The 23537-nt window shown below is 39.5% G+C and overlaps 1 protein-coding gene across 1 annotated transcript in view; it reads left to right on the top strand.

The window, feature by feature from the left end:
* Window positions 1-23537, top strand: part of MACROD2 (mono-ADP ribosylhydrolase 2) — a 903624-nt gene that overhangs the window by 13364 nt on the left and 866723 nt on the right. Inside the window, exon 3 of the mRNA XM_067292887.1 lies at window positions 20558-20665. Coding sequence (XP_067148988.1) covers window positions 20558-20665 — 108 coding nt within the window. The remainder of the gene's footprint in view (window positions 1-20557; window positions 20666-23537) is intronic.

Below are 23537 nucleotides of genomic sequence, written 5' to 3'. Positions count from 1 at the left end.
TTGCTTCATGCACAATTAAATACATGATTATATGTGTGCTTAAAAACCCAATCACTGAAAACCAAATAAGCTTGATTTCTCTTGATCGGTTCACTGGAGCCAAACTGATCGGTTCACTGGAGCCAAACTGCTCACCATACAGAAACATCTATAATGAACTGACTAATATCATGAACAAGTTGTAGTACTTCCTATGCAGAGTCGTGTGTGGCTTCCTCTGTGAGGTGGTATCTAGATGATATGCAGTCAGAAAATACAGTTGCTATAGAATGCATTAGCCCTGTAGGAAGTGTCATGTACATGTCTGTTACATGCCCAGAAAATGTCCTTGTGTGCTGCAGGGAAGGCTTAACAATCCTATTTAAATGTAACCTTTAATTTTGCACAGCTTAAACTGTTGCAATTATAATTTTTCATGTGGCTCCATTTTACTAAGATATGTTTCTTATATAAATGTGGGGGAAGAAACAAATTTTGTGCACAAGAAAAGTACTGAAGCTTGTGGCTGGAATGTGGCATATTGACTTATGTTCACTGAAGTGTATGTCATAGGGGCCTTTACCGAAGGTTCCAGCTGTCCTTATGGATAGGACGCTATAGGATGCACATCTTGCAAAAGCAGACTTTTCTACCTTGCACCAATATAGCCAATACACTTATATCTGAAAGGGGAAATAATTTTCTACATGCAGCTTTACACTGATAACATCTCTAGGAGCTTGTAATCAAACACTGAGTTAGAAAACTCTGTTTTATAGTTTACCAAGAGGAACCTGTCCAGAAGGCTCAGTCCATCCATAATGCAGATTAAAAAAAGTGTAGAACTGTTATACATCTGTTCTGCTTTAACTTATTTACTTGCTTTTTCCTGCTGCTTGCTTTTTTCATAGAGGCATGCTTGTGGAATGTATGGGCCTTTTCTGTTGTCTCTTAGAGACTGATGGTTAGTATGTGAAATGTAGGTTACTTCTCGTATTTATGTAGCAATTGAAAAAATTCTAATTGAAGAACAACCTATGTCAGATTGATTTCTGTATGCTTAATGACATCCTTTCTGTATGAATAAGGAACTGCTTGAAAAAGGTGCTGTGGGATTCTGTTCTTGTATATACACATACCCTTTCTGTGTGTTGCCTTGCTATCTTTTTGTGGGAATACTTAAGTAATCTCGATTAACTGAATTCAAACCCCAGACTTCCTGCAACTTTCACAGAGGGTATGGATCTGCTAGGATCATCTTAAATATAAAGAAAAAGCAGAGTTTGATTTCCTCCCCCCCCCCCCAATTGCCACCACAGTTCTTACAGGGTGAAATTTTATAAGCGTATGGCAAATGACTAAATTCAATCAGAATAGATGGTGCTAACAAACATGTGCCTATAATGGCTATGGTGTGATATTCTAGGGTTGTGAGGTTTGGTGTGGAATTTTTTTTCTTTTCAGGTAGACAGGCAGAAAAAGGCAGAAGGGCTAAATCTTTCTCTTAACTGCTAAGGAGTGTGTACTGCATTCTATTTTTAAAGTCCTTAAAGAAAGCCAGTAGAACTCATGACATTAGTGGGTCTTAGTAAAGTCGTCTTCAAACATTAAAGACTTGGTCTCAAAAGCAAGGTACAGAACTAAAGTCCTGTTGTTTCTTAGAGTAGCAAATTAGATGTGGTACCTTAAAGAAAAGGCAGGGGGGCACAGCGTAAGCACTACCCAGGCCCAACGACTTCATGCAGGAGACGTTATCTTCTGTGCTTGTATTAAAAACTTACCTATCTGTCCCCTGGTGCTAGAAAACTGAAGTTCCTCCTCTCGTTTGGTCAGCTATTGCAAATTTGTCTCAGGCAGAGAAACTCCTGAATGATAATCCTGTGAAATGTTTGCTGACAGTTTTGGAGAAGTCTCATAGTTTGCTGGTAGAAACTCTTTTATTTCCAATCTCCCCACTCCTGCACCTGGGGGGAAATAACCCCCCAAATGCTCTGTTGCTCAACTGTACAAGCTGTTGCCAAAGCAATAGTAGTGAATTTGAAAAGCAGAGAATGTAGAATAAAAAATGGTTGCTTAAAAAGCTAATGAATTCATGTGGTTGTGTGTTATGAACTTATTTTAATCCTGCTTGATGCTACATGTGCTGTGTACACCTATAAAATGAGTTTACAGTTCTTAGTAAAATAAGTGCTGCTGAAGGTGTAACACCTGATTGCACATAAATAGGCATTCTTTTTTCCAGCCAGTTTGTAAAGTTGGATTAAAGAAGAATACTGTGCTGTTAGTGTAAGTTTTGGGTGAAGGTTTGTAATTACCTCAGGAGCTACTGGATTGTTTTGAACATACCAGGAATGATATTATAAATGCAGTGGTATTACCGAGCCAGAAATCTTACAGTGGATGTGATCTACTTGGTCTTTGAAGGGATCTGACAAGCTGGGATCACTTGTAGTCTCTTCTAGCTTTAAAGAAAGTATCAACATATATTATACTTTCTATACTCTTTATTGCCTCAGAGAAATGTTTTTCTCTCGGTTTTTGAACTTCTGTTGTTAATTGCAAGCTCTCTATAGTAGAGAGAGGGTATAAAGTAGGAAGTGAATCTGAGATGATGCGGTGTAGTTCTTGTCCCCATATGATAAGCTGACTGTTGAACATACTTCAGTCCAACTTGCACTGCCATTCTGGAAGGAGGATTTGTGTATCAAAATTCTTGGTATCCCTCAGATTCAGGTACTGATAATCGAGCTTGGGCCAGAACTTAGTAAATATGCTATCCAGTGGCATTTTTATTCCAATGTATAGTGACAAAGCCTTGAGTCCCACTGAAACCTTACATTAAAAAAAAAAAAAACAACCAAAAAAACCAAACAAAATAACCCAGGCAGTGACTGAGTGCATTTCTTTAAATGTGCAAAGCGTAGCTCCTTCTGGGTCACAGCTATAATAGCAACCATGCCTATGGACCTTAAATAGTGAAATCTCAAGCCAGCATAAGCAAGCAAACCATAGCAGCTGGATGCTGACTCTCCAAATAAACACAAAAATACCCTAGGGCCTCAGCCTACTTACATTGTGTCCTTTGCTCTGTCACTGTGCATGCCACTGAAGTGAGAAGACTTTGATTTATGAATCGACAATTGTGTGTCCCTGCAGACCAGGTTGTATCACAAATAGGGATTGAGTATGTATTCCTTTTCTTATTCTCCTTGTTTGCTATTACTGCTTTCTCCAACTTTCTTCTTTTGTACTGTTGCATCCCATAACAAGTCTTCACCTTGAGTTTGCCAAAAATTTCAGGAAGAGGCCCAGCGTTTATTCTGTCTCTCTCTCCATCTTCCTCCCCAGACTTAAAGGGTTATTTTTTTCCTCTCCATCTTATGTTTGGGGGACAGATAGAACTGTATGGGATAGTTTGAGAAAGGGTAGGAATGTGACAGTGTAGAGACTGTGCAAGACCTTTGTAATACAGAAATAACTGCATTTTGCCAGTGTTGTATGGGTTGTTAGGACTGACTGGCTATTTTTTGTTTTTACCAGTTCGTATGGTGCACCACTTCTGCTACTCTCTCATTCTTCCTTTAATGTATAACATAGCCTTCTAATGCAATGTCATGGCTGAAAAGTAGTGACTCTTATGTACAAACCTGTTCATGGGCTGCTGCTGACTGTGCCACCGTATTAACACGGACCAAGTGACTGACTTCTGGGCTATTTGCAATACTTTTTTAGAGAAGTGTGTTTACAGCAGTTGTTGAATTCCGTTAAGGTGTGGCTCATTGGATATGAGCTCCTTAATTAATGAGTAGACATTAAATGATGCTCATGTTCTCACTTGGGGTGTTTGATACTTGAAGAAAGATCTTGAATGGGAGAGTTCCAGGACATCTTCTGACCTAGGTGATGGGACAGAGTGCACCCTCAGCAAGTTTGCTGATAATACAAAACTGGGAGGAGTGGCTGATCCACCAGAGGGCTGGGCTGGCATTCAGAGGGATCTTGACAGGCTGGAGAAATGGGCAGAGGAACCTCATGCAGTTCAACAAGGGAAAGTGCAGAGTCCTGCACCTGGGGAGGAATAACCCCATGCACCCTCAGTGTATGCTGGGGGCTGACTGCCTGGAGTGTGGTTTTGTAGAGAAGGACCTGGAAGTCCTAGTGGACAACAAGTCGACCATAAGCCAGCAATGTGCCCTCACAGCAAACGTGACAATATTCTGGGCTACTTCAGGAGGAGTGTTGCCAGGCAAGGGAGGTGATCCTTCTCTTCTCAGCCCTGGTGAGATACACCTGGAATACTATGTCCGGTTCTGGGCTCCCCAGTACGAGACGTATGTGGACTTACTGGAGCAAGTCCAGTGAAGGGCCACGAAGATGATTAAGGGATTGGAGGATCTCTCATGCAAGGAGAGGCTAAGCGAGCTGGGACTGCTCAGCCTCGAAAAGAGAAGGTTTCAGGGGGATCTTATCAGTGTGTACAAACATCTGACAGGGGAGTAAAGAAGACGGACTCTTCTCGGTGGCACCCAGTGACAGAATGAGAGGTAATGGGCACCAACTGAAATACAATAAATTCTGTTTAAACATAAGAAAAAAAACCTTTTTCACGGTGAGGGTAGTTGAACAAGTTGCCCAGAGAAGTTGTGGAGTCTCCATCCTTGTAGATACTTAAAACCCGACTGGACACAGTCCTGGGCAACCTGCTCTAGGTGACCCTACTTGTGCAGGGGATTTGGATGGGGCAATCTCCATAACACCCTTCCAACCTCAGTGTTTCTGCAATTCCTGTTGTCTGTATGCCTCATAAGCTCCATGCTTGGCTATAGTCCTCGGCTAATCCAATTAGCCCACTTTGTAATTAGCTGAAACAGAGCATATTAGCAGTGTGTGCAGCCAGAGAGAAGGTGTTAATCATCAAATGACTTAGACTTGAATGTTGTGCTACATCTTTAGTTTGGTAGAAAGTGATTTGTCAGCGACAGGTGTTTCTTCCTTGTCTTCAGGTTCTGACTGCGTTTAAGTTCAACAGTCAATCTACACTATAAATCTAAAGTATTACAATGCTGTCGTGGAGGAGTGATGCACTTCATTTGTAAGAGAGAAGCAGCAATATGTTTTATTGATATAAGACAGTGATTTAGCAAAGTTCAATGGTAAATAAGACAGTGTTTTAACAAGATTCGATGGCATGGTTGTTGTGGAGGAGTGATGCACTTCACTTGTAAGAGAGAAGCAGCACTATGTTCACTGCGGTAAGATAGCAACTTAACAAAGTTCAATCATAAATAAGAATGATTTAACGAGGTGCGATTGGCAAGGTTCACTTGGTTATTTACTGCATGAAGGACAGGGTCAGATGCACATGCAATGGAGACCCTCCCGTTGAGTCACGAGGTTCAGAAAGGACCCTCTTGCTTTCTAAACTCCTGAGAGGAGCCTGGGTGCGGCTGGATTTACTCCTGGTCTCAGGCTTGGTCAACAGTTTATGTCTAAGGGATTATGTGCACAATTAATCAGAGATATAACTCAGCAAAGTTTCACAAAGTTTGTGAAAGTTCAGCATGCTATTAATCACTTACTGAGGATTTGTTGCAGGTAAGGAATCTCTCAACGTGGAGGAGTAACCTTGAGAGGTGTCCCTGCTCGAGAGGAGGTTCTGCAGTGCAGCCTGCTGCCATGCAGGAGAGCTCAATGGACTCTGGGCTGCCCCCTGTTTATGGGGGGGGGGAGGGGGAGATGATTGAGTCATAGTCATATTTGCATGCTAGACAGGTCTTAGTTGGCACATGCTCAATTAGGCCCTGCATATGTGCTCTCTCTCCTTCAACCTGACCTCCCTGTAAACAGCACATCTGGGGTGGGTGGGAAGGAGCACACAGTCACTAAGGTACACTCAGTTATTTACTGCGTAGAGGATAGGGTCAGATGAAATTGTCAAGGAGACCCTCCCATTGAGTCATAAGGTTCAGAGTGGACCCCCTTGCTTTCCAAACTCCTTTTCAGAGGAGTCTGGGTGCAGCTGGATCCAATCTTAGTCCCAGACTTGGTCGATGGTTTATGTCTAAAGGATGATGTGCACAATCAATCAGAGATGCAACTTAGCAAAGTTTGCAAAGTTTCAGCATGCTATTAGTCTCTTACTGAGGATCTGTTCTGGGTAAGGAATTTCTTGACCCCGAGGAGTAACCTTGAGAGGCGTCCCTGCTCAAGGGGAGATCCTGGCATGCAGCCTGCTGCAGTGCAGGAGAGCTCAACGGGCTCTAGGCTGCCCCTATTTATGGGGACATACCAGCCGTATTTTGGTTGGCACACACTCAATTAGCCCTTGGCTATTGCGCTGTTATCTGTGTCCCCGGAGTCCAGTTTGAGCCGGATGCAGCTATCACGACTGGACGCATCCATCACGACTGTCACTAGTGGTCATCACTTGAGCTGGGTTATGGGTGAAAGATCAGGTTGGGGCGGGGAAGGGGGTGAAGCACACCGTTACAAATGCATCTGTGAATGCTTTCCCATGATGATAAAACATATGGAAATAATGCTTATCAGGATTTAAATAAGCGATTACCTTTCCTGTACAATCATTCTGTTAGGAATAAAAGCAGGCACATAATGTAACACATCTTACATTGTGTCTTTTCTAACATTCTATAAGTGTATGTAGAAACAAACAGAATGGAAAGCTGTGTTAAATGTGAGGTTAGTAATTGCTAATAGTTTGCCATTTTTAATCTGACTGTACTAGGCATTTGTAAAACAAAACATTTAAAAAAAGAACTGAAGAGAAGAATGCACAGAGTAGCTTAATAGAATGGTTGCTGCACTTTTTTTTTGTCTCCAAATGTACTCAGTATTTTGCAATAACATGAAATGTATTTCTGCCTTCTCATCAAGGTAATCAAACTTTATGCTATCACTAGAATTAATTTCATGTTCAAACTGTAGCAAAGAATTTTTCTCATGACTCGCAAGGATTAAACCTAATTCTAAGTTTAAATGAACTGACAGAGTCGTGCTGTCAAACTTAATTTTGAAGTAAGGGAATACAATCATGCATCAGTAGTGTAGTGCTAATGTGAAGGTAGCATGGTGCCAAAGGTCATAAGGAACTTGTTCTGCCATGCTGCTTTTGGACAAGGTAGTATTCTGTTTCAGTACTGTGAAAGCAAAGATAAATTTGTCTTAATGTCTTGCTTACTGCTAATGTTTAGAGTTTACCCCAAGATTTAATATGGATGGGTACACAGTTGCAGCCCTGTGGTGGTAAATGGGAGGCAGAACTAGATTGAGGCATGGGCTCCTTATTCAGGGAATTAAACAGCTAGTTTGATTTCCATGTAGAGATCTAAGATGAGGTTGACTCAAATTGTGGTACTCTTTCAAAGACAATGCTAATGTGCTGGCTGCATTTTTTTCTTACAGTGCTACTATACTAAAACTTCTTTGCTCAGCAGCCCAAGAAAAATGGAAACAGTGTAATAGTCCAGCCCTTTTGTTGAGAATTCCCTCTAGCAATAGAAGGGGTGGCTTGTGTTTGGGGTCAGTGCTGGGATTCTTGTCACTTGCTAAGGCCCTTTGCCCAACAATGTTTCCGATCGTATTGCTGGAGAAGTCTTCCTTATGGGGATACGTGTTTCAACAAATAGTCTTTGTAGCAAGGATGAAATAGCAAGAAAAATTTTAAAAATTTGGCTTAACTTGAGTTATTTCCTTCAGTGAATTCTAAAGCTAACTGTAAATGATGAAAGTCTCTTATTTTTAGCTTTGTTACCTGCAGTGCAGTCTGTTGCTTCTCTTTTTATGAATAAGAGGAGAAAAGCTTGAGAAGTCTGATTTGCTAAACAATTCCACTGTAACACTACAAGCTTGTCAGCCTGGCTGCATTATGTCCTTTTCACTTGTTCTTCCTTTGGCTTATTCTCATATCTACTTTTGGTCATGGAATGCCTAGACCTTTTTTACTGTAGGTATTGCTTTATGCTGTGGGGTTTTAATAACTATTTTTACTACTGTCTGTGCTCTATTTGTTCATTATCAAGCAGTTTAAAACTGAAAATATATCTTTTTTTAACAGAAGCTCTTCCAGTTGCAGTATTTTTCGCCTGCCTCTAGATGAAAGCTCCTTGGTATTGCTGTAGGGATTTCTGTAAGTGGATTTTTGAAAATCGAAACGCTTAAAAGTGTGCTAGACTTCAAAATCCTTTTCTTCTGAGCTGAAGATCAGAGATTAGGTAGGTCACACTTTCAACACAGGTATTAGTCAACCATGATATTACCTATTTAAATTTAAACCTAAACCTTGAATACTTATATGCAATGAAGGGGAAAACATGTATCTAAAAAACCAAGAATCCAGTTAAAGAATACATATTAAAAAGGAGCTCTGTTGAAATACCTCTACTTTTACATTGAAGGTTTTCTTTTGGGGAGGAGAGAGGGAGTGTTTTCTAGTTAGAGATGAAAATGCACCTTTTAAGCTTTTCAGGTAGCAAATATTTGATGGAAACTATGCAAACATTCTGGATATTTTAGCAATGACTGTGGGTTCAAATTTGTTTTACAGCGATGTTAGCTCTGTGGCATCCTTTTACATTGGTCAGTCTAGTATACTCATGCCCTTTATGGGGGCTCCCTCTAGTGAGCTGTTAGATAAGTCCTTTTTTCTTCTTAGTTCTGAAGTACTTAACATCTTTACTTCCAAGACACAGTTTTTGTTCACTTAATTTTATTATGCTTTTTTTATACATGTGTAAGCTGCTCATGAGTGGTGTATCTGTCTTTTTCCTTTGGTGCAAGCTGGATGGAGTTGTAATGAAGCTGAAGACTAAGACTGCCTGCTCTGCAGGGGTGTGTGTGTGTGTGTGTAGGGGGGGAACCTCACTAAGCTGTTTTCTTCTGTGCAACTCAAGAATGTAAAAATAGGTGGTTAGTTCCGCCGAAACTACTATTCTGTACTGTCAACTTGTCATCTAAAAGTATAAAGCAGCTGGGGAAACTACTGAGGAAAGTGTGGCTTAAAACCTTTTTAGAAAAAACAACCCCACCCCCCCCAAACAAACAAAAAAACTTTTCAGAATGTTAGTGTTACTGTAGCTTACCTGGCTAATGAGGCCTAGCTATTTGGGCAGTTAATGAAAATAAAAGGGTGGAGGGCTTGGAGAAGACTGAGATCAGAAAACAGTTGAGGAATTCCTGACTGTTATTTGAAATACTGGAGATCTGGCATAGGTGGGGGAACAGGGCCCTGTTCAGTAGGAAAATGGGAAGCACTGTAGTTAGATGGGGGGGGGGGGAAGCACACTGATAGTTGTTCTGCAACAAAAGATCTTGGGATTGTTGCAAGCCAATGAAGCTGTGATGTTGGTAGAAAAAGGCCGATACCATGCCAAAACAGAAATATGGTAAAGCTGAAGGAAGCTGGGTTGGGTAGACTGAATGATAGAAGACTATGGGATGGATCTGGAGGAAAAAAGTGGGTGTGGGACCCAAATTTTCAACTGTTTATGTTGAAGACCTTTTGAACTCTAATATATTGCTGGGGGCGGTAGTGGCTAGAGAGTTTGTGGGTCTCCACTGTTGTGCATCTTTAATAGTCTAAGCAAAACAGAGTTTGGGAACAGTATGACAGGATCAACTCTACCTTTCAGGCAGGTAGATACGCAGTGACTTAGTGATGTTACTTCCAGCTGTGTGATCATCAGTTTCACTTCCTGATAGGATCTACAGTAAACTTGTTAGCCATACTAAGGTAGACTTTTTTTTTTAAGAAGCTCTGGAAAACTGTCTTTATTTTGTTTAATTTCTATATTTGACACTTTTCAATATATTGCTAGTTTTCCCTATAGAATGTTATTTCTTGATGTTCAGTCAAAATGACATCACAAAGAGATGGGGATGATCTGAATAGGGCTAAGCAGGCAGAAAAGTTTGAGAATTATTCAGATCAGAAAACTGGCAAAGAGACCCAGAATAGATGCTCAAAAAATTCAAAACTTAATTTTATGTGTTACTTTCATGTTGGGCATTTCCTTAGGGTTTCTGTTAGCTCCTTACCCACTTGTGAATATGGAGTTTTTTGGCACGTGTATTGGGTGTGGGGATCATTTTACATGTGTCTCACTTTCCTTTTCTTGTCTTTTGAATGAATGGGCTTCAATACAATGTAATTGAGCCTGTGATCATTTTAGGATTACATTTCTATCATGTGCTGTGGAAGGAATTTAGAAAGATACTTCAAAGGTTTGTTGGTGAATATTCCATTTGCCTTCTTTCTTAATTGTTTTCTGTGTGTACCAATTAATTTAAATTCATCTGAACCTGAACACTAAATGATTGTGAAATCTGTCTGTGTGGGAGATCATCAATTTGCTGATGCTTTTAGCTGAAGATCTTGAACTAATGGCCCTTTATTCCAGAGCCAGGGCTGGGTTTAACTGGTTCTGGGAAGTTATTTGGGATGAAGACTGTAGGATCATATTGTTTCAGGAATTGGACGTCCAGACTTGAAATTTTACAACATGTGTTCACGCAAAGTCAAACAAAAAAAAAAATCCCCAAATGTGCTATATTCCGAAGTATTAAGAATCTTTATGCTAGTTTTGTAACCTTACAAGGTGATCTTTGTTCTAATCTCAGTGCTCTGCAATGCAGCTGTCTGGTTTTACTGCGAGTCGGTGGCAAGCAGTGGAGAGTAGGGAGAGGTGGGATCATACAGTTGAACCTGAGTCCCCTTTTCCTTGGGTTCATCTGTTTTACAAACCTCTGTGGGGCTGGGCAGGAGTAAATGTGAACAGATTAATTAAACTCTTCTGTGGCTCTGCATTTAATTTTGCTGGTATGCAGTTTTCTGTGTGTAGGAACAGCAGATTTGGCTCAGAACCCTTCAGGAAGAGGAAGAAGTTAGTTCCAGGTTACTGATTTAGAAAGAATTTCACAATGAAATAAGATGAGAGGAAGAAAATGCCACAGGTGAGTGAAGAGAGGATAGTGGCAGAAGTTAGGTGGATGAGGAAACAGCAGAAAGATGGGCTTTGCTTTGTTATTTTGCTTGGAAAACTTTTGACAAAACTCTTCAATATAAGCTAGTGAAATCCATTCACAGCTAATGCTTTTTAAAAACCAAATTTGGCACCCTTGAGGCCTAACAGGTACAAATACTGTGCATTGCAGGCTGTTGAATTGCAATCTGAGGAATTTCTAGAAAGGGGAGCAAGAGCAAATAGCTTGTGGCTATTTAGCAGGTACTACCTGGCATGCTTGGGAAGAAACATCTTTGCTTGCAAAATCACCTTCTAATATCACATTAGATGGACATTTTTTACTGACTTGGTTGAGACACTGGTTTTCCTTGTTTACCTTGGCTTAAAAATGTAAGTTTGACTATACAGGATCAGACCAAGGGTCTGTTAGCCCAGCTTCCTTTTTCTGTTATGGCCAACTGAGGATGCCAAAAGCAGAATATAGGAGCTGAGAAAGCAGACCGAAATACTTTTCGGAGATACTGTTTTAGCTTCCATCAGCCTGTAGATAGGGGTATCTTGATCTGGCAGTAGTATCTTTGTGCTTAATATGCTCCAAAGGATCTTTTGGTATGAATTTACCCAGTTGCTGTTTGAATCTGTGTAATTCTTTGCTGTTAATGCTGTGGAAGAGTTTCATACTGCATGAAGTGGAAGGATTTCTCTCCCCCCCCCCCCCCCCTTTTAAATATGTAGTCTAATGGTTTTATTTTAATGCCTCCTAATTGTTATGTTATGAAAAGCAGCCAACAATCTTTCAGTTTACTTTCTCCAGCTTCCCCATCCTCCCGTCCCATTGCATTGCTTCCTCAGTGATCTCTTTTCCAGTTTGTGGAATCCTAATTTATTTTGGACCTTCTCTGTGCTTTTTCAGTTTAACAACATTCTTGCTGAAGTAAAAGTCAGAACTACACAGTTTTCTGGATTGGGCGTTCTGTGGATACATACAGTGATAGAATAATGTTTCTTCCCTCCTTCCATTTTTCATGCCATTAAGTAGAAAGCAAAGCTGTCAAAATTAAAATTTGATACAGAAATGTATAGGAATTATTAGAGGAAAAGACAGGACAACCTTAGGTAATTATGACTTTAAACAAATGTTATCTTTTTAGTAGCATTTTATTATGTTAAATTATGAATCGGTTGGTGTAGTTATATATTAAATGACTTCCATTCCTTCAACTCAACATTAAAAACTACATAAGACTAGTCTTTTGTTTACTGCTGAGTGAATGCAGTATCAAATTTTGTCCAAATTAACTATTTTCTTAAGGGGGGAAAAAAGGAAACACCAGTGCCATGTCAGAAGAAAATGGTCAGGTGAAAGATCTGTGTTTAGCTCAGTGTCCTGTTCTGACAGCCAATAACAGATGCCTCAGGAAGAGCGTAATAGCAGGACAAGCATATGGTGATATTTCCTTGTATATTCCTAGCCACCTGTTGTTTGTACCTTGGAGATCTTTTAAGCCAAAAGTAATATCTTTCTACTTAATAGCTTCTGATAGAATTTTCTTCTGCGGATTTGTCCAGTTCCTACTTTTTTTCTAATGCAAGTGTATTTTTTGGTATTCACAAAAATGAATGGGATAAAGACTTTCCGAATTTTTTTTCTCACAACTCATAGCTGCTGCAAAAAGGCTCTCCCTTCTCTTCAAATACAAAAAGAAGACATTAGTCAAACTCAGTCACCTGTTTGAATTCTAATCTTACTGAGACAAATTAATTTTGGTTATTATATTAACACAAGACATTAACTCTGGGGAGGGTCCTGAGCTTTGGTTTCTCTCAGTCTTTGGTGATATACCCAGTTATATATATATATTTTTCTGTTTGACTACTTCCCTTCCAAATGAGGGCAGTACTCAGAAATGTATTTCTTTTCAGATTCTGTATAAACCTGACTTTTCCAACAGTGTTCAAATGTGTCACTTCTGTTCTAGAGTACTTGGCTTAGGAAAGAGAGAGCTTCTCTTTGTTTTCTTGTCCTTGAGATTCCTTTTGAATGAAACTTGCCAGACCACTGATATTTGTTCTTTCAAAAACTTGTCTCCTTCCTTTCTTCTTCCACTTGCATGAGGTTTCAGAAATATACTTGCTTTTGACATGAACACATAATTGTAGTGCAGTATCTGAAATGTTAATGTGCTTAAACTGCTGTTCAAGTCCATTTTTAATCTTGACTGGTGTCTGTTCACACAACATAAAACTGTTCTAAATCTAAGAAAAATCTAAGATTAAGGAAAAAATTGAATAACAAAATTATGTGAAGGTGGGGAAATAAGGAGGCCAAACAAATGTTGTTTATTAACATTAATGTTCTGATGTTTTGGGGGGGTTGTTTTTGCTTTGTTTTTTTCTTGGGGGGAGGGGGGAGAGGGCGGGCAGGTTCTTAAAAGCACCTTCCAGTAAAAGCCTGTGTTTAAATTTGTTCAAAGGAGATTGATATGGGGTAGAAGGTAGGGGTAGAGACTTAATACTGGGAGAAGAAAGGGTCCAGAAAGGATCTCTCCTTGTGTAGGCAAAGAAAAAAAAAAAAAAAAACCAAACAGATAATGCAGAAGCTATGGCTCGTACTTGAGACTGCCACAATCCTATTTTCAATAGCATTTTAGTTTAATAAAACAGGTGAACTGAAGGCATACAGGCTTATTGTGAAGGTACTTTGTACTTGATAAATTTTGCCTGTGAGCAGTGAGAAATCTGGAAATGAATGAAATAGTAGCAGTTCTTCTAGCAGAAACATTCTGTCTTACTAGACAGGGCAGTCTTTAGTGTTCAGCTGGATGATTTAAAAAAAATCTTCCAGTGCTTCTTAAATTTTGCTGTAGATGTGCTGGAACATCTATGAAGGTACTGCAGAAAACTCAGTCTTTCTCTCTTTCTTCTTCTTTTTTTTCTTTTTTTTTTTTCCCTTCTGCTTTCTTCTTTGTCCTGAAAACTTGGTGTTTATAATCTAAAAGTTACAGGACCCAAAAAACAGTTTTTCTGATCTTGGAGTCAGTGGTGCCTCCATCTAAAACTGAAATGGACTTTGTAGTAGTCTTTTGATGCAGTTCTCTATAGAACTGGAATGTATCTGAATTTACTCAGCTTTACAGCTGCTCTGCCTTCAAAGTATGTTGGGAACAACCAGTGATGAGATGGACTCAGTTTGATTTGTTTGTCAAGTGGACTGACTTCTCTTCAAATACTTCTTTCTTTGAGTCTGAAGGTGTTTCTTGGGTCATGGGCACAGCTGTAAAAATTACTTCTTTGTTGGTGATAAGCTGTCAGAAGCTACCTCAATAAGCTGTCATCTGCTCTGTCTTTTGGTCAGTTAGCTTGAGCATCAGTACAGGCTGGGGATAACGTAACTACACCTTCTGTATCTTTTGTTGAACACTAGCGTTACATAGCAACCACTTCCCAGGATTTACTTCTTGAGGATGTATGTACAACTGTTTCAGAAAGAAATATTCTCATTACACTAGAAGTGCATGGTAAATCTGCCATTGCTAGGAGTTTATTATTGCATTAGTATGTTTACAGTATGTTTACATGCTCTGTGTCCTTTGCATAATATGTAATGCCCAAGTGTTGCTGGCTTCTCCTTGTTGAATTACTGTATCATGAATTTGAGGTTCTCGGATATACCTGAAGACAGTGCATCTTACTTGCTCACAGATCTGAGATTCAGCATCTCTTTGTGAAGAGACCTTGAAGTAAGTGAATGCAGGGTTTTTTTAAACCTGAGAAGCAGACAAAAATGCATGTAGTGAAGGAAGAGATTGGACACAAAGGTGGGAAGTATGTTATTTGTAATTACCGGGAATGACTCTACTGTCCCTGCCAAGATGACTAAAATGATTACAGGTGAAGAAAATACCCCAAGCAAGATATCAGTTTAAAGTTTATTAAGAAATGCTGTCTGCCAATCCCAGAGATCTAATGGATAGCAAAAGGAAAACAATTCTCTCTCCTACAACTCCTGGTATTATGTCAAGCTTACTCTTTAAATCAGAGAGATATTAGTAGATTAGTTGAGTGTCTTTTGTGAATGAGACTGCTGTCTGTCTTCTGTCAGTGTTAAGCATCTTTAAGCATCTTTCTGTAACAACTAGAATGAAATAAAGTTTGTTTGTTTGTTTTGCTTTGTTTAGAAATGAGGGTAATCTATGTAGATGGCCATGGCAGCATGTGGTTTTACTTCTGAACTATGTTAGAGATTGTGATCAGGACTCTTGAAACAATTCTGGGGCAGTTAATGGACTAGCTGAAAGGAAGGATTATAGTAGATAATTCCCCCCCCCCCCCCAAATGAGGCAGCAAGTTTACTAATGCTTTTCAGTGGGGTATGAATCTTGAGAATGGTTCTGCTGAATGCAGTAGTCACAGAGGGTGAGAATTAGAGGTGAACTTGTGAAATCTGTGGAGGATGCCAAACCATGAGGCCTTATGAATGTGTGGAACAGCTGTGTTGTGTGTCAGCCTACAGAAAGAATTAGATGTCCCTTACTGTGCTATTCTTTAGTCACCTCACCAGCGAGGTTGTCTCTGCTCTCTCACTGACTCAGAAACTAGTGATAACAGCAACCAGCTTCTGTATTGTGTATCTGTTCTCTTCATGTCTCCTTCTGGTGTTTTTTGTTTTGAATTTTTTTTTTTTTTTTTATGATACTGGCAGAAATACCTTAATATCCAACCCCTATTTTCTATTTAAACTTAAGTGGCTTCATTTGGAGACTTGTATATGTATATGATTTGAGTTATGGTAACTGGTCTTTCAGTACTTTAGCAGAAATTGGAGAGGAGAAGAATTGTGGAGTGTGTGTATGCTTTAAGTTTGGCCAGAACTTTGATAGTACATTAACTGGGGAAGGAAGGGGGAAATAGTTACGCTTGCTCACAGAATATAGTTATGTAGAAGGCTGAAATTGGACCATGCAAATAGGTCACAAAAGTTGATTTTTTTATTTTCATACGACTCATCAGCTTACCTGTGATTATCTCCTGTGGGAAAACAATATAAGCAGTATAACACTTACTGGGTTAGAATAATCCCAGATTCTTAATATGTTAATAAAAACTTGATATCTTTATACAGAAATACTTTCTTGGTTCTGGCTAAGACACTGAAGATCTGGTGACAATGGAATAATAGCTTTAGGAACTGAATACTGAAATAAAACTCACAAATACACATATCTGAATTCAAGACTACCTTTATGCTGACACCAGTCATAGCAGCAACATGTGTTCTGGTGGAAGTGGCATGGATTTTGCAGTATGCATATCATAGTAGATCTAAAGTAGAATGGAGTTAAGTGATTATTTTTGGGTGGTTGAAATAAATGATGATTTCTGGTATCAGTCATTTGTGCTGAAGATAGAACAGCAGCAACATCTAAAATATTTAATAGTTTATTTTCTTATTTCTACTTCTGGTTGCTTGTAATGCTGACAGTTTTGAACAGAAACCTGTTTGGCTTCCCCTACAAGTTAAAGTTTAAAAAAGAAAGCAAAATCAAAAACCAACTGAACAAAGTCCTCCCCAAATATCTTCTTATCTGAGGTGTTATAGCTGTTTTTATAAAATAATGGTTGCAAAAAGTTCAACTTACTGAGGTTCAGACTGATTTTTGTGCTGCTACATAAAAAAAAAAAAAAGCTTTGGAATCTCAGACATTTGGTGCAGGAACTAAATTTGTCACTGAGGTGAGCCTGAATCAGAAAAATACTGTTTGAGAAAGCCTCTTAGTGTTTTGAGGAACACCCATGACAAACTTAATTCTTGCTCAAAGTGCCTTTTTCTTTTCTCGGTGTGGATGTGTGTTTTTGGGTTGTGTTTGTGTTTGGTGGGTTTTTTTTGTGTGTGGGTTTTTTTTTTTTTTTTTTTTTTTTTTTGATTAAGCAACTTGAGTCTCACCTTTTTTTCGAGTATTTCATAAGCCTTTGAAATCTTCTTTTGTTTGTTTGGGTTTTTTGTTTGTTTGAGTATTTTATAAACTTTTTTAGTCTTTTTATCTCCAGACAAGTTGAGGTTGTTTCAGTACCGTGGTTAGAGGAGAGGTTAGGCCTCAGAGCTTGGCTCAATGTCAGACTGCACACAGAGGTAAAGACAGGGTTGTCTTCAACACTTCCTTCATTCTGTCTTATGATACTTCCTCCAAAGCACAACTCCAATTTTTACCAGTTCTTCTTCTGCTTTCCTCCCTTTCCCTCTCGTTCTCTTTGCTTTCCTAAGGCATACCTAGCTTTGTCTGTCTTCTCTTATCATGATTTATTTAGCCTTGCTCCAGATCCTAAACCTGGAAACTGTGATTCGAACACAGGCCAGCTCCTTACTGCCTATCTTTGGCAGTAATTTGGTGAAAATGCTTAACTTGACAGTACAGACCCTGTTCCTGCTTACATGGAAGCTAACTGTCAGTTCTTGTGGATTAGAGATTCCCAGGGACACCGAAATCATTTCAGAAGGGAAGATGGATTTGCTGGGCAGTCACTTTACCTCACTCCTTAAATATTTATCAGTTGAAGAAATAGAATGTTCTTTGTGCTCTTCAGTCATATTAGTAAAGCAGGCTTTGTGTAATAGTTTGTGAGGCAAGTAAGTGTGGTTAATTCCTTAAGGTATTCGCTACATCAGTGGTCTGAAATATGGCTTAATATCAGGTCCAACTTTAATCTGCCAGCATTGCCGTCTTCCACGTGGTAAATGAAATTCTTATCTGTTTAGCCACTGTTTTCATTGCATGTGCTGACTGGAAGCGCTTAATTTCTGCGCTTCTCCTTTACAAAGCAGCTTCTGAGGAAAGCATCAGTATGTCTGAAAGCATTATCTGTTAACAGCCTAAAGCTCAAACCTTCCTAGCCTACTCTGCTTGGTAGATGCAGTTCCCCGTATTAGAGGCTGCTGAATCTGGTAGCCCAACAGAGGGGAGGCTGCCGCAGCTCCTCGCTCGCGGGTCCAGCCAGTAGCAGGGCTGACCACGCATTTGAGCCCAACAGAGGTGCACCCAGACACACTGGTGCAACACATATATACATATACCCACGGCTTGCCACACAGACAGAAAACGGCACTCGCACAAACAGCACCAATGGCCTTATCCTGTTCCCCTCTCTGCCTGATCAAAATGAAAGCCCGTTAGTGGGAAATATATACATATATATACATAATATGAACCCCTGCGGTACCTGGGCTGAGACGCTCAGTCTGGGTGGTAGCTCTGCCTGGATCCTCGGTCTTCCTGTTTTCTGACACCTGGATGATGAGGCCTGCAGCCCTGCTGCTGGTGTTCCTGAGGTGTCCCGGGGGCTGGTGGCCCCCTGGGGAGGGGCTGGGCCAGGGGCTCGTGCTTCTGCAGGGGTTATTGGGGTTCCCCTGCCTGCAGCTGTGCCTCCACACTCCTTTGTGCAGGGGGGGCCAGCCTTTTAGGGGCTGATGACTCTCCTGCAATAGCCCTGGCATCTGTGGGCGCTTCTGTGGCATGCAAGTAGCTAGTGGGAAGCTGAACGCTTGGAACAGCTCCAGTGGCGATCTGTTGGCCTGAGTTTAGCTTCAAAAACAAAATGTTTGATTAGTGTTACCTGCTTCATAGAGTGTATATTTTTTTACTGAAAGATGCAGATTAAAATTGCTAGTAGTAATTTCATCTGCCTCTGGTGGCTCAGGAAAAAGTGCCCCACTGTGTGTGTATTCTCAATTAGTGAGCAAAATACTTTTTTTGATGTGTTCTCCTTTGCTGTTCGTTACTTCCAAGAAGTTATTTGGAATGAGCATCTGAAGACAGGTCTGTGCTGTGGACGAGCGTATGAAGTTGTTGAGCACCAAATCTAGAAGAAGCAGTACTGTTGTGTGATGAGTGCCTGTGAGGATTTTAGGCCGGTTACATCAGTCAGTTCTGGACTTACAGTGTAAATTTAGTATTTAGGATTGATCTTAAGGTTGACTTTAACTAGCCCAAGCTGTATGATAGTGTTCCTTATCTAAAATGTACCTGTACTAGAGCTGCCTATATTCTGGTACTTATTAAGTGTACTCCTAAAATATATTCTGGGTTTTCCTTTGCTATGCAGAGTGGAGTTTAGGAGTTAGCGTGCAGGCTGCTTCTCTCTCCTCCTGCGCTTGGTGGAATGTGCTGTACTGGAGGGAGGAAGGGGGCTGCAGAGGGCTGTAAGATGGGAGCATGGTCCTGGGGGCTTCCTGAGCCCAAGGCCTGCAGGGAGCACATAGGGTCCGCACCCTACGGAAAGAGCGGTGCTCTAAGGGGACAGCCTCATCTCCCAGGAAAGCGGTACAGCTCCCAGCCCTGGGAGAGCTGGCGGTGCAATTGGAGAGCAACGTTTCAGATAGCGGTGGCTTGAAGATGTCTTGGGTATAACCATTAAGTGATCTGACATGCTAGAGATGATGTAAATATCTCTGCTGTGGTGTGGTGTTGAACAAACTTTTTTTTTTTCCTTAAGAAAAGAGGTATACTCTAATTTGTGGAAACTGATTAAAAGGTTGATGTAAAAAGTAGAGGGCTAGCTTTGTACGTGCTGTTTCTCATCAAATCTTGCCTTTGAGGTTTTTTTACTTGTAAATAAATTTCACTTGTTTTGAGGGCTGAAAACTATTTCCCCACCTAAACTGTCACTTCAGCAGTTCAGTTCTTTTTCTGGTCAATATGTGAGCCTAAGCCTCTTGAGGTTTGGCTCGAGTCTGAAAGAACTAATATTCCCCCCCCCCCCCCCAAAACAAACAAACAAACCAAAACGCCACCAACCACACAACCCCCCCCCCCCACGCCTTTTCTTAGTTCTCTGCTAATGACTTGGGTGTCTAACGATGCACAGTCATGTTAAGCCTATAGGCCCCTGTGTGTTTGTAGAAGTGTTTGAGGTGACTGAACAGTTCTACAGACTGAAGCAATGAAGTGAAGTGGTGGTTTACCAGAATAAGCTACATGTTATAACATATTTTAGTAATGATTCTTTTGAAAGCTAATGTATGCGGCATCTTTCCTTTTCTTCTAGTTGGGCAATTGAAGATGGCAAACTGATAGACTCCAGGTTTAAATTTGCTTGTGTTTTTTGGGCGTGGGGGGGTTCTTCTCCCCACTGCCTACTATCAGGACTAGTTCTGAATTGGGGTTGTTGGCAAGCTGCGTGCTTATGGGTTTTTGTATGTATTCTGAATATTTGGTTTTGTGGTTGGATCAGTTATTGCTTCAGCGGTATCTCTCTCTCTCTTTTTTTTTTTTTTTAAACCATGGTGGTTATCAAAGAGAATTATTTGATGGAACTAACTCCAAAAATATGTACGAGTATACAGACTTAATCAAACAGTACTTAGACAAGGACTCAGTGCTTCATAGTAGCTAACGTTTGAAAACGAATAGCAAAAAGCAAACAGTGTAATTGTAGGGAATTGCCTGTGTCTTTGTGGGGTACCGGTGCCCTCTGGAGGCAAAACAGAGAAATGTCCCAGGCTGACAACAGTAGTGACGGGAACTCTTGGGTACCTGCTTTGAGCTTCTGAAGAGTGATGTTATAATTACATTTGTAATTCGGTTTTATTACTTTCTTTTTTGTAGGTGAAAACACTAAAGAAGACCCACAGGGGAAGAAAAGTCTGAGTGAGAAAGTTTCTCTTTATAGAGGTGATATTACATTGCTTGAAGTTGATGCCATTGTTAATGCAGGTAGGTAGTTAAATGTTTTATGTAGTTCTGTCTCGGAAATCCATTATAGCGCTACAAATTTGAATTTTGAAAAGCTACATAAAACAAAAATCCAGTGGAAAGCTGTCTGGAAACTTTATGTATCTCTTCTAATTTCTGTATATTGCATCTGTTCATCTTCTGTGCCATTACTGTGACCAAGATTATTTTAAAGCTTTAATATGTAGTCACTAAGAGACAATACTTCTCTTGCATTTATTTTTTTTAACTTAACTTGAATAGCTGAGACTTCACGCTTTATATTGTAGATCAGAGCTTAAGTGCTGAACTGCAGTCCATTCCAGGTTATTATTATAAATCAAACCATTTGTAGACTAACTACAGTGGAAATTATTTAACAATAACATAATAAGAACACCGACTTACTGTTTTATGTGATTTGCATGCTTGTTTTTTTCTAAGGAAAATGTAATCTTTCAAATTTCTGGACATGACCTCAAAAGCTCTAAATGTTTTAAGACCTAGTTTAGTTTAGTGACCATGTCTCCATGTCTGCAACAGAGGTGAAGAACTGTGTGTAGTATGTTCTTGTGACAAAAGACTTCAAAGATACTTTAGAGGAGCGAAAAATGCTTAAGTAATGAATTTGCTCATGTATTATATTATAATCAATTAATTTGGTTAGTTTGGAGAGACTATGGGAAAGTGTTCTTCCACCCTTTGCCCCTTGTCTCACCCACATCCCCAAAGTAACATGGTATGTGTGTCTTGGGGATGGAAATCTTTTTTTCCTGGTATTTGGCTAGCATTGTCCTTAATGGTTAGGAGTATTGATTCACTTCAAGAATTAGTTTGTGGTACTACCTATACATTTATTGGAAGGAAACATTGTGGTATTTTCTGTGTAATGGAACAAAGTTCAGAGATCCCCAAGGTTGTATTGGCCAAAGTTGATCGGTTTACCTAGTGCAGTAAAAAGCTATGTGGAGATACTGGTTCAGGTCTAGGAAGAGTATAGTTTGCCCGTACTACATGGACATTAATAAACCTAGTCCCTTGTATTATTTGATGTTATTTCTATCTGCATAACTCCCTTCTTTATAGTGGAGACATGCCAGTGGATTTAATGGAGTAGAAGTAGGCTTCTTAGTGATCTTAAAATGCTTTTTCACACTCCAGCAAGTAGAGAGGATAGTATTTGCGTGCAAAATGTTTTTATTAATCTTGAGTTTACTGATACCCAAAAGCCAATTAAAATCAACAGATATATCAGTATTTTACAGAAATGATTAAAGAAAACATCCAAAACCACACCATAAAGCAGAGGCTGAAAGGCCTGAAGAGGGGCATAACACTCTTGAAATACCTAGAAGACTGCTGCCAAAAAAAAAAGGAATTTTTTTCTACTCTGTGTATTTTGTGTGTAGGCTAAGAGGAGTGGGATGTGGGCATAACAATAGAGATTCAGATTAGATGTTGGTAAAACTACTTAATGGAATGGAAAGTGGTACTCTGGTAGATTAGCCTGATATGTAACAACTGTTCCAGGTCAGGATGTTGGTATAGATGGGTTCTTGTAACTCTTCTAGTTGTTTTCTTCTGTAATCTTTAATGAAGTCAATTAGATTAAAATAATAACCTATGATTACCTTGAACAATCAAGTATCCTGTGTATGTCAATGCAATAATTAAATCTTAAATGTGAGCTTTTGATTTACTCAATGTTCACCCAACATATGAGGCCCAGGACTGATCCTCTTCCTTTCTGTAAAGAATTAGTTTTTTTTTTTTTAAATGTTAAACCTCTCAAACTTATTATGAAAGATAGCTGGAAATTTAAATGAGAAAGAAGATGTTTTAGTTCAAGATCTGTGTTGATTGTACAGAAAAGTCTAATTGTTGCAGTGAGAGATTTTGAAATCCAACAGTTTCAGTGAAATTGTAGTGTCTTTTTGACAGTATTTAAAAATAGTTTCTCATCTCTATTATATTTTTGCAAAGAACCCAATTTTATTTGCAGAAGGAAAGAATTTTTTAAGCCTGGAAGAGAAAAAGGAAAATATTCCTTGGATTTCTGACATATAAGAGGGACAGTGCTAACTGAATTTCTTTCATTAAGCTAATGAAGGGGTTGGTGGATATCTTATGTAGCTAAATACAAAGAAATCACTGATCACTGCTGAAGGAGGATCCTCTTTTCTCCTGCACTCAGACAAACAGACTGAATGTTACTTATTTTCTAAAAGTGTTCTAAAAATATTTTATGCTAAGAGGTCAACTGTGGAAATAGTGGAAGTAAAAGGTTGTGGCTTATCCTCACGTTATCAAAATAGCCAATTTTGAAATCATTCAGTTGTGATCAGAGTGAAGATTTGTTTTTTCCTCTAAAGAGTGACTGCAGCACTGAGATGCAAAATGACTGTCAAGGTAGCTGAAAAGAGGAACCAGTGTGCTATTTTTGCTAAAATCAATGTGAATTATGTAATCCCATTAGTGTATTATGTTTCCAGAATGGTTCCCTAAAACTTCTGTCCTAGTAATTGCATTGCAGACAGGTACTAGTTCACCTTAGTGTTTTGCCTAATGTATCCTGTTATGTTAATTTCCTTCCCTCCTTTTTAAGGATTCTGTTAAGGTTTGTGCAAAAGTCTTACTTTTACTCCTTTATCCTTTTCTGCTTTTTCAATATTACACTGTAAGAACTTGAACAGTTTCTTCCTTGAGGCATGTTCTTTATTGCACAAATTCATGATAACTGGCCTTTTGAACAAAATAAATATTTTGGATGTCTTTTAATACTGCCTCCAAAAGTGCTGTAAGCACCTGGACGTCAGATGACTAAAATCAGCCAACTTTCAAATAACCTCTCTTGGAACTTGTCTGTGTATGTTTA

This window comes from Apteryx mantelli, chromosome 3 (genome assembly GCF_036417845.1).
Source record: "Apteryx mantelli isolate bAptMan1 chromosome 3, bAptMan1.hap1, whole genome shotgun sequence".
Lineage (NCBI taxonomy): Eukaryota > Metazoa > Chordata > Aves > Apterygiformes > Apterygidae > Apteryx > Apteryx mantelli.
Note: the sequence above shows the minus strand (reverse complement) of the source record. Positions and strands in the feature narration are given on the sequence as shown.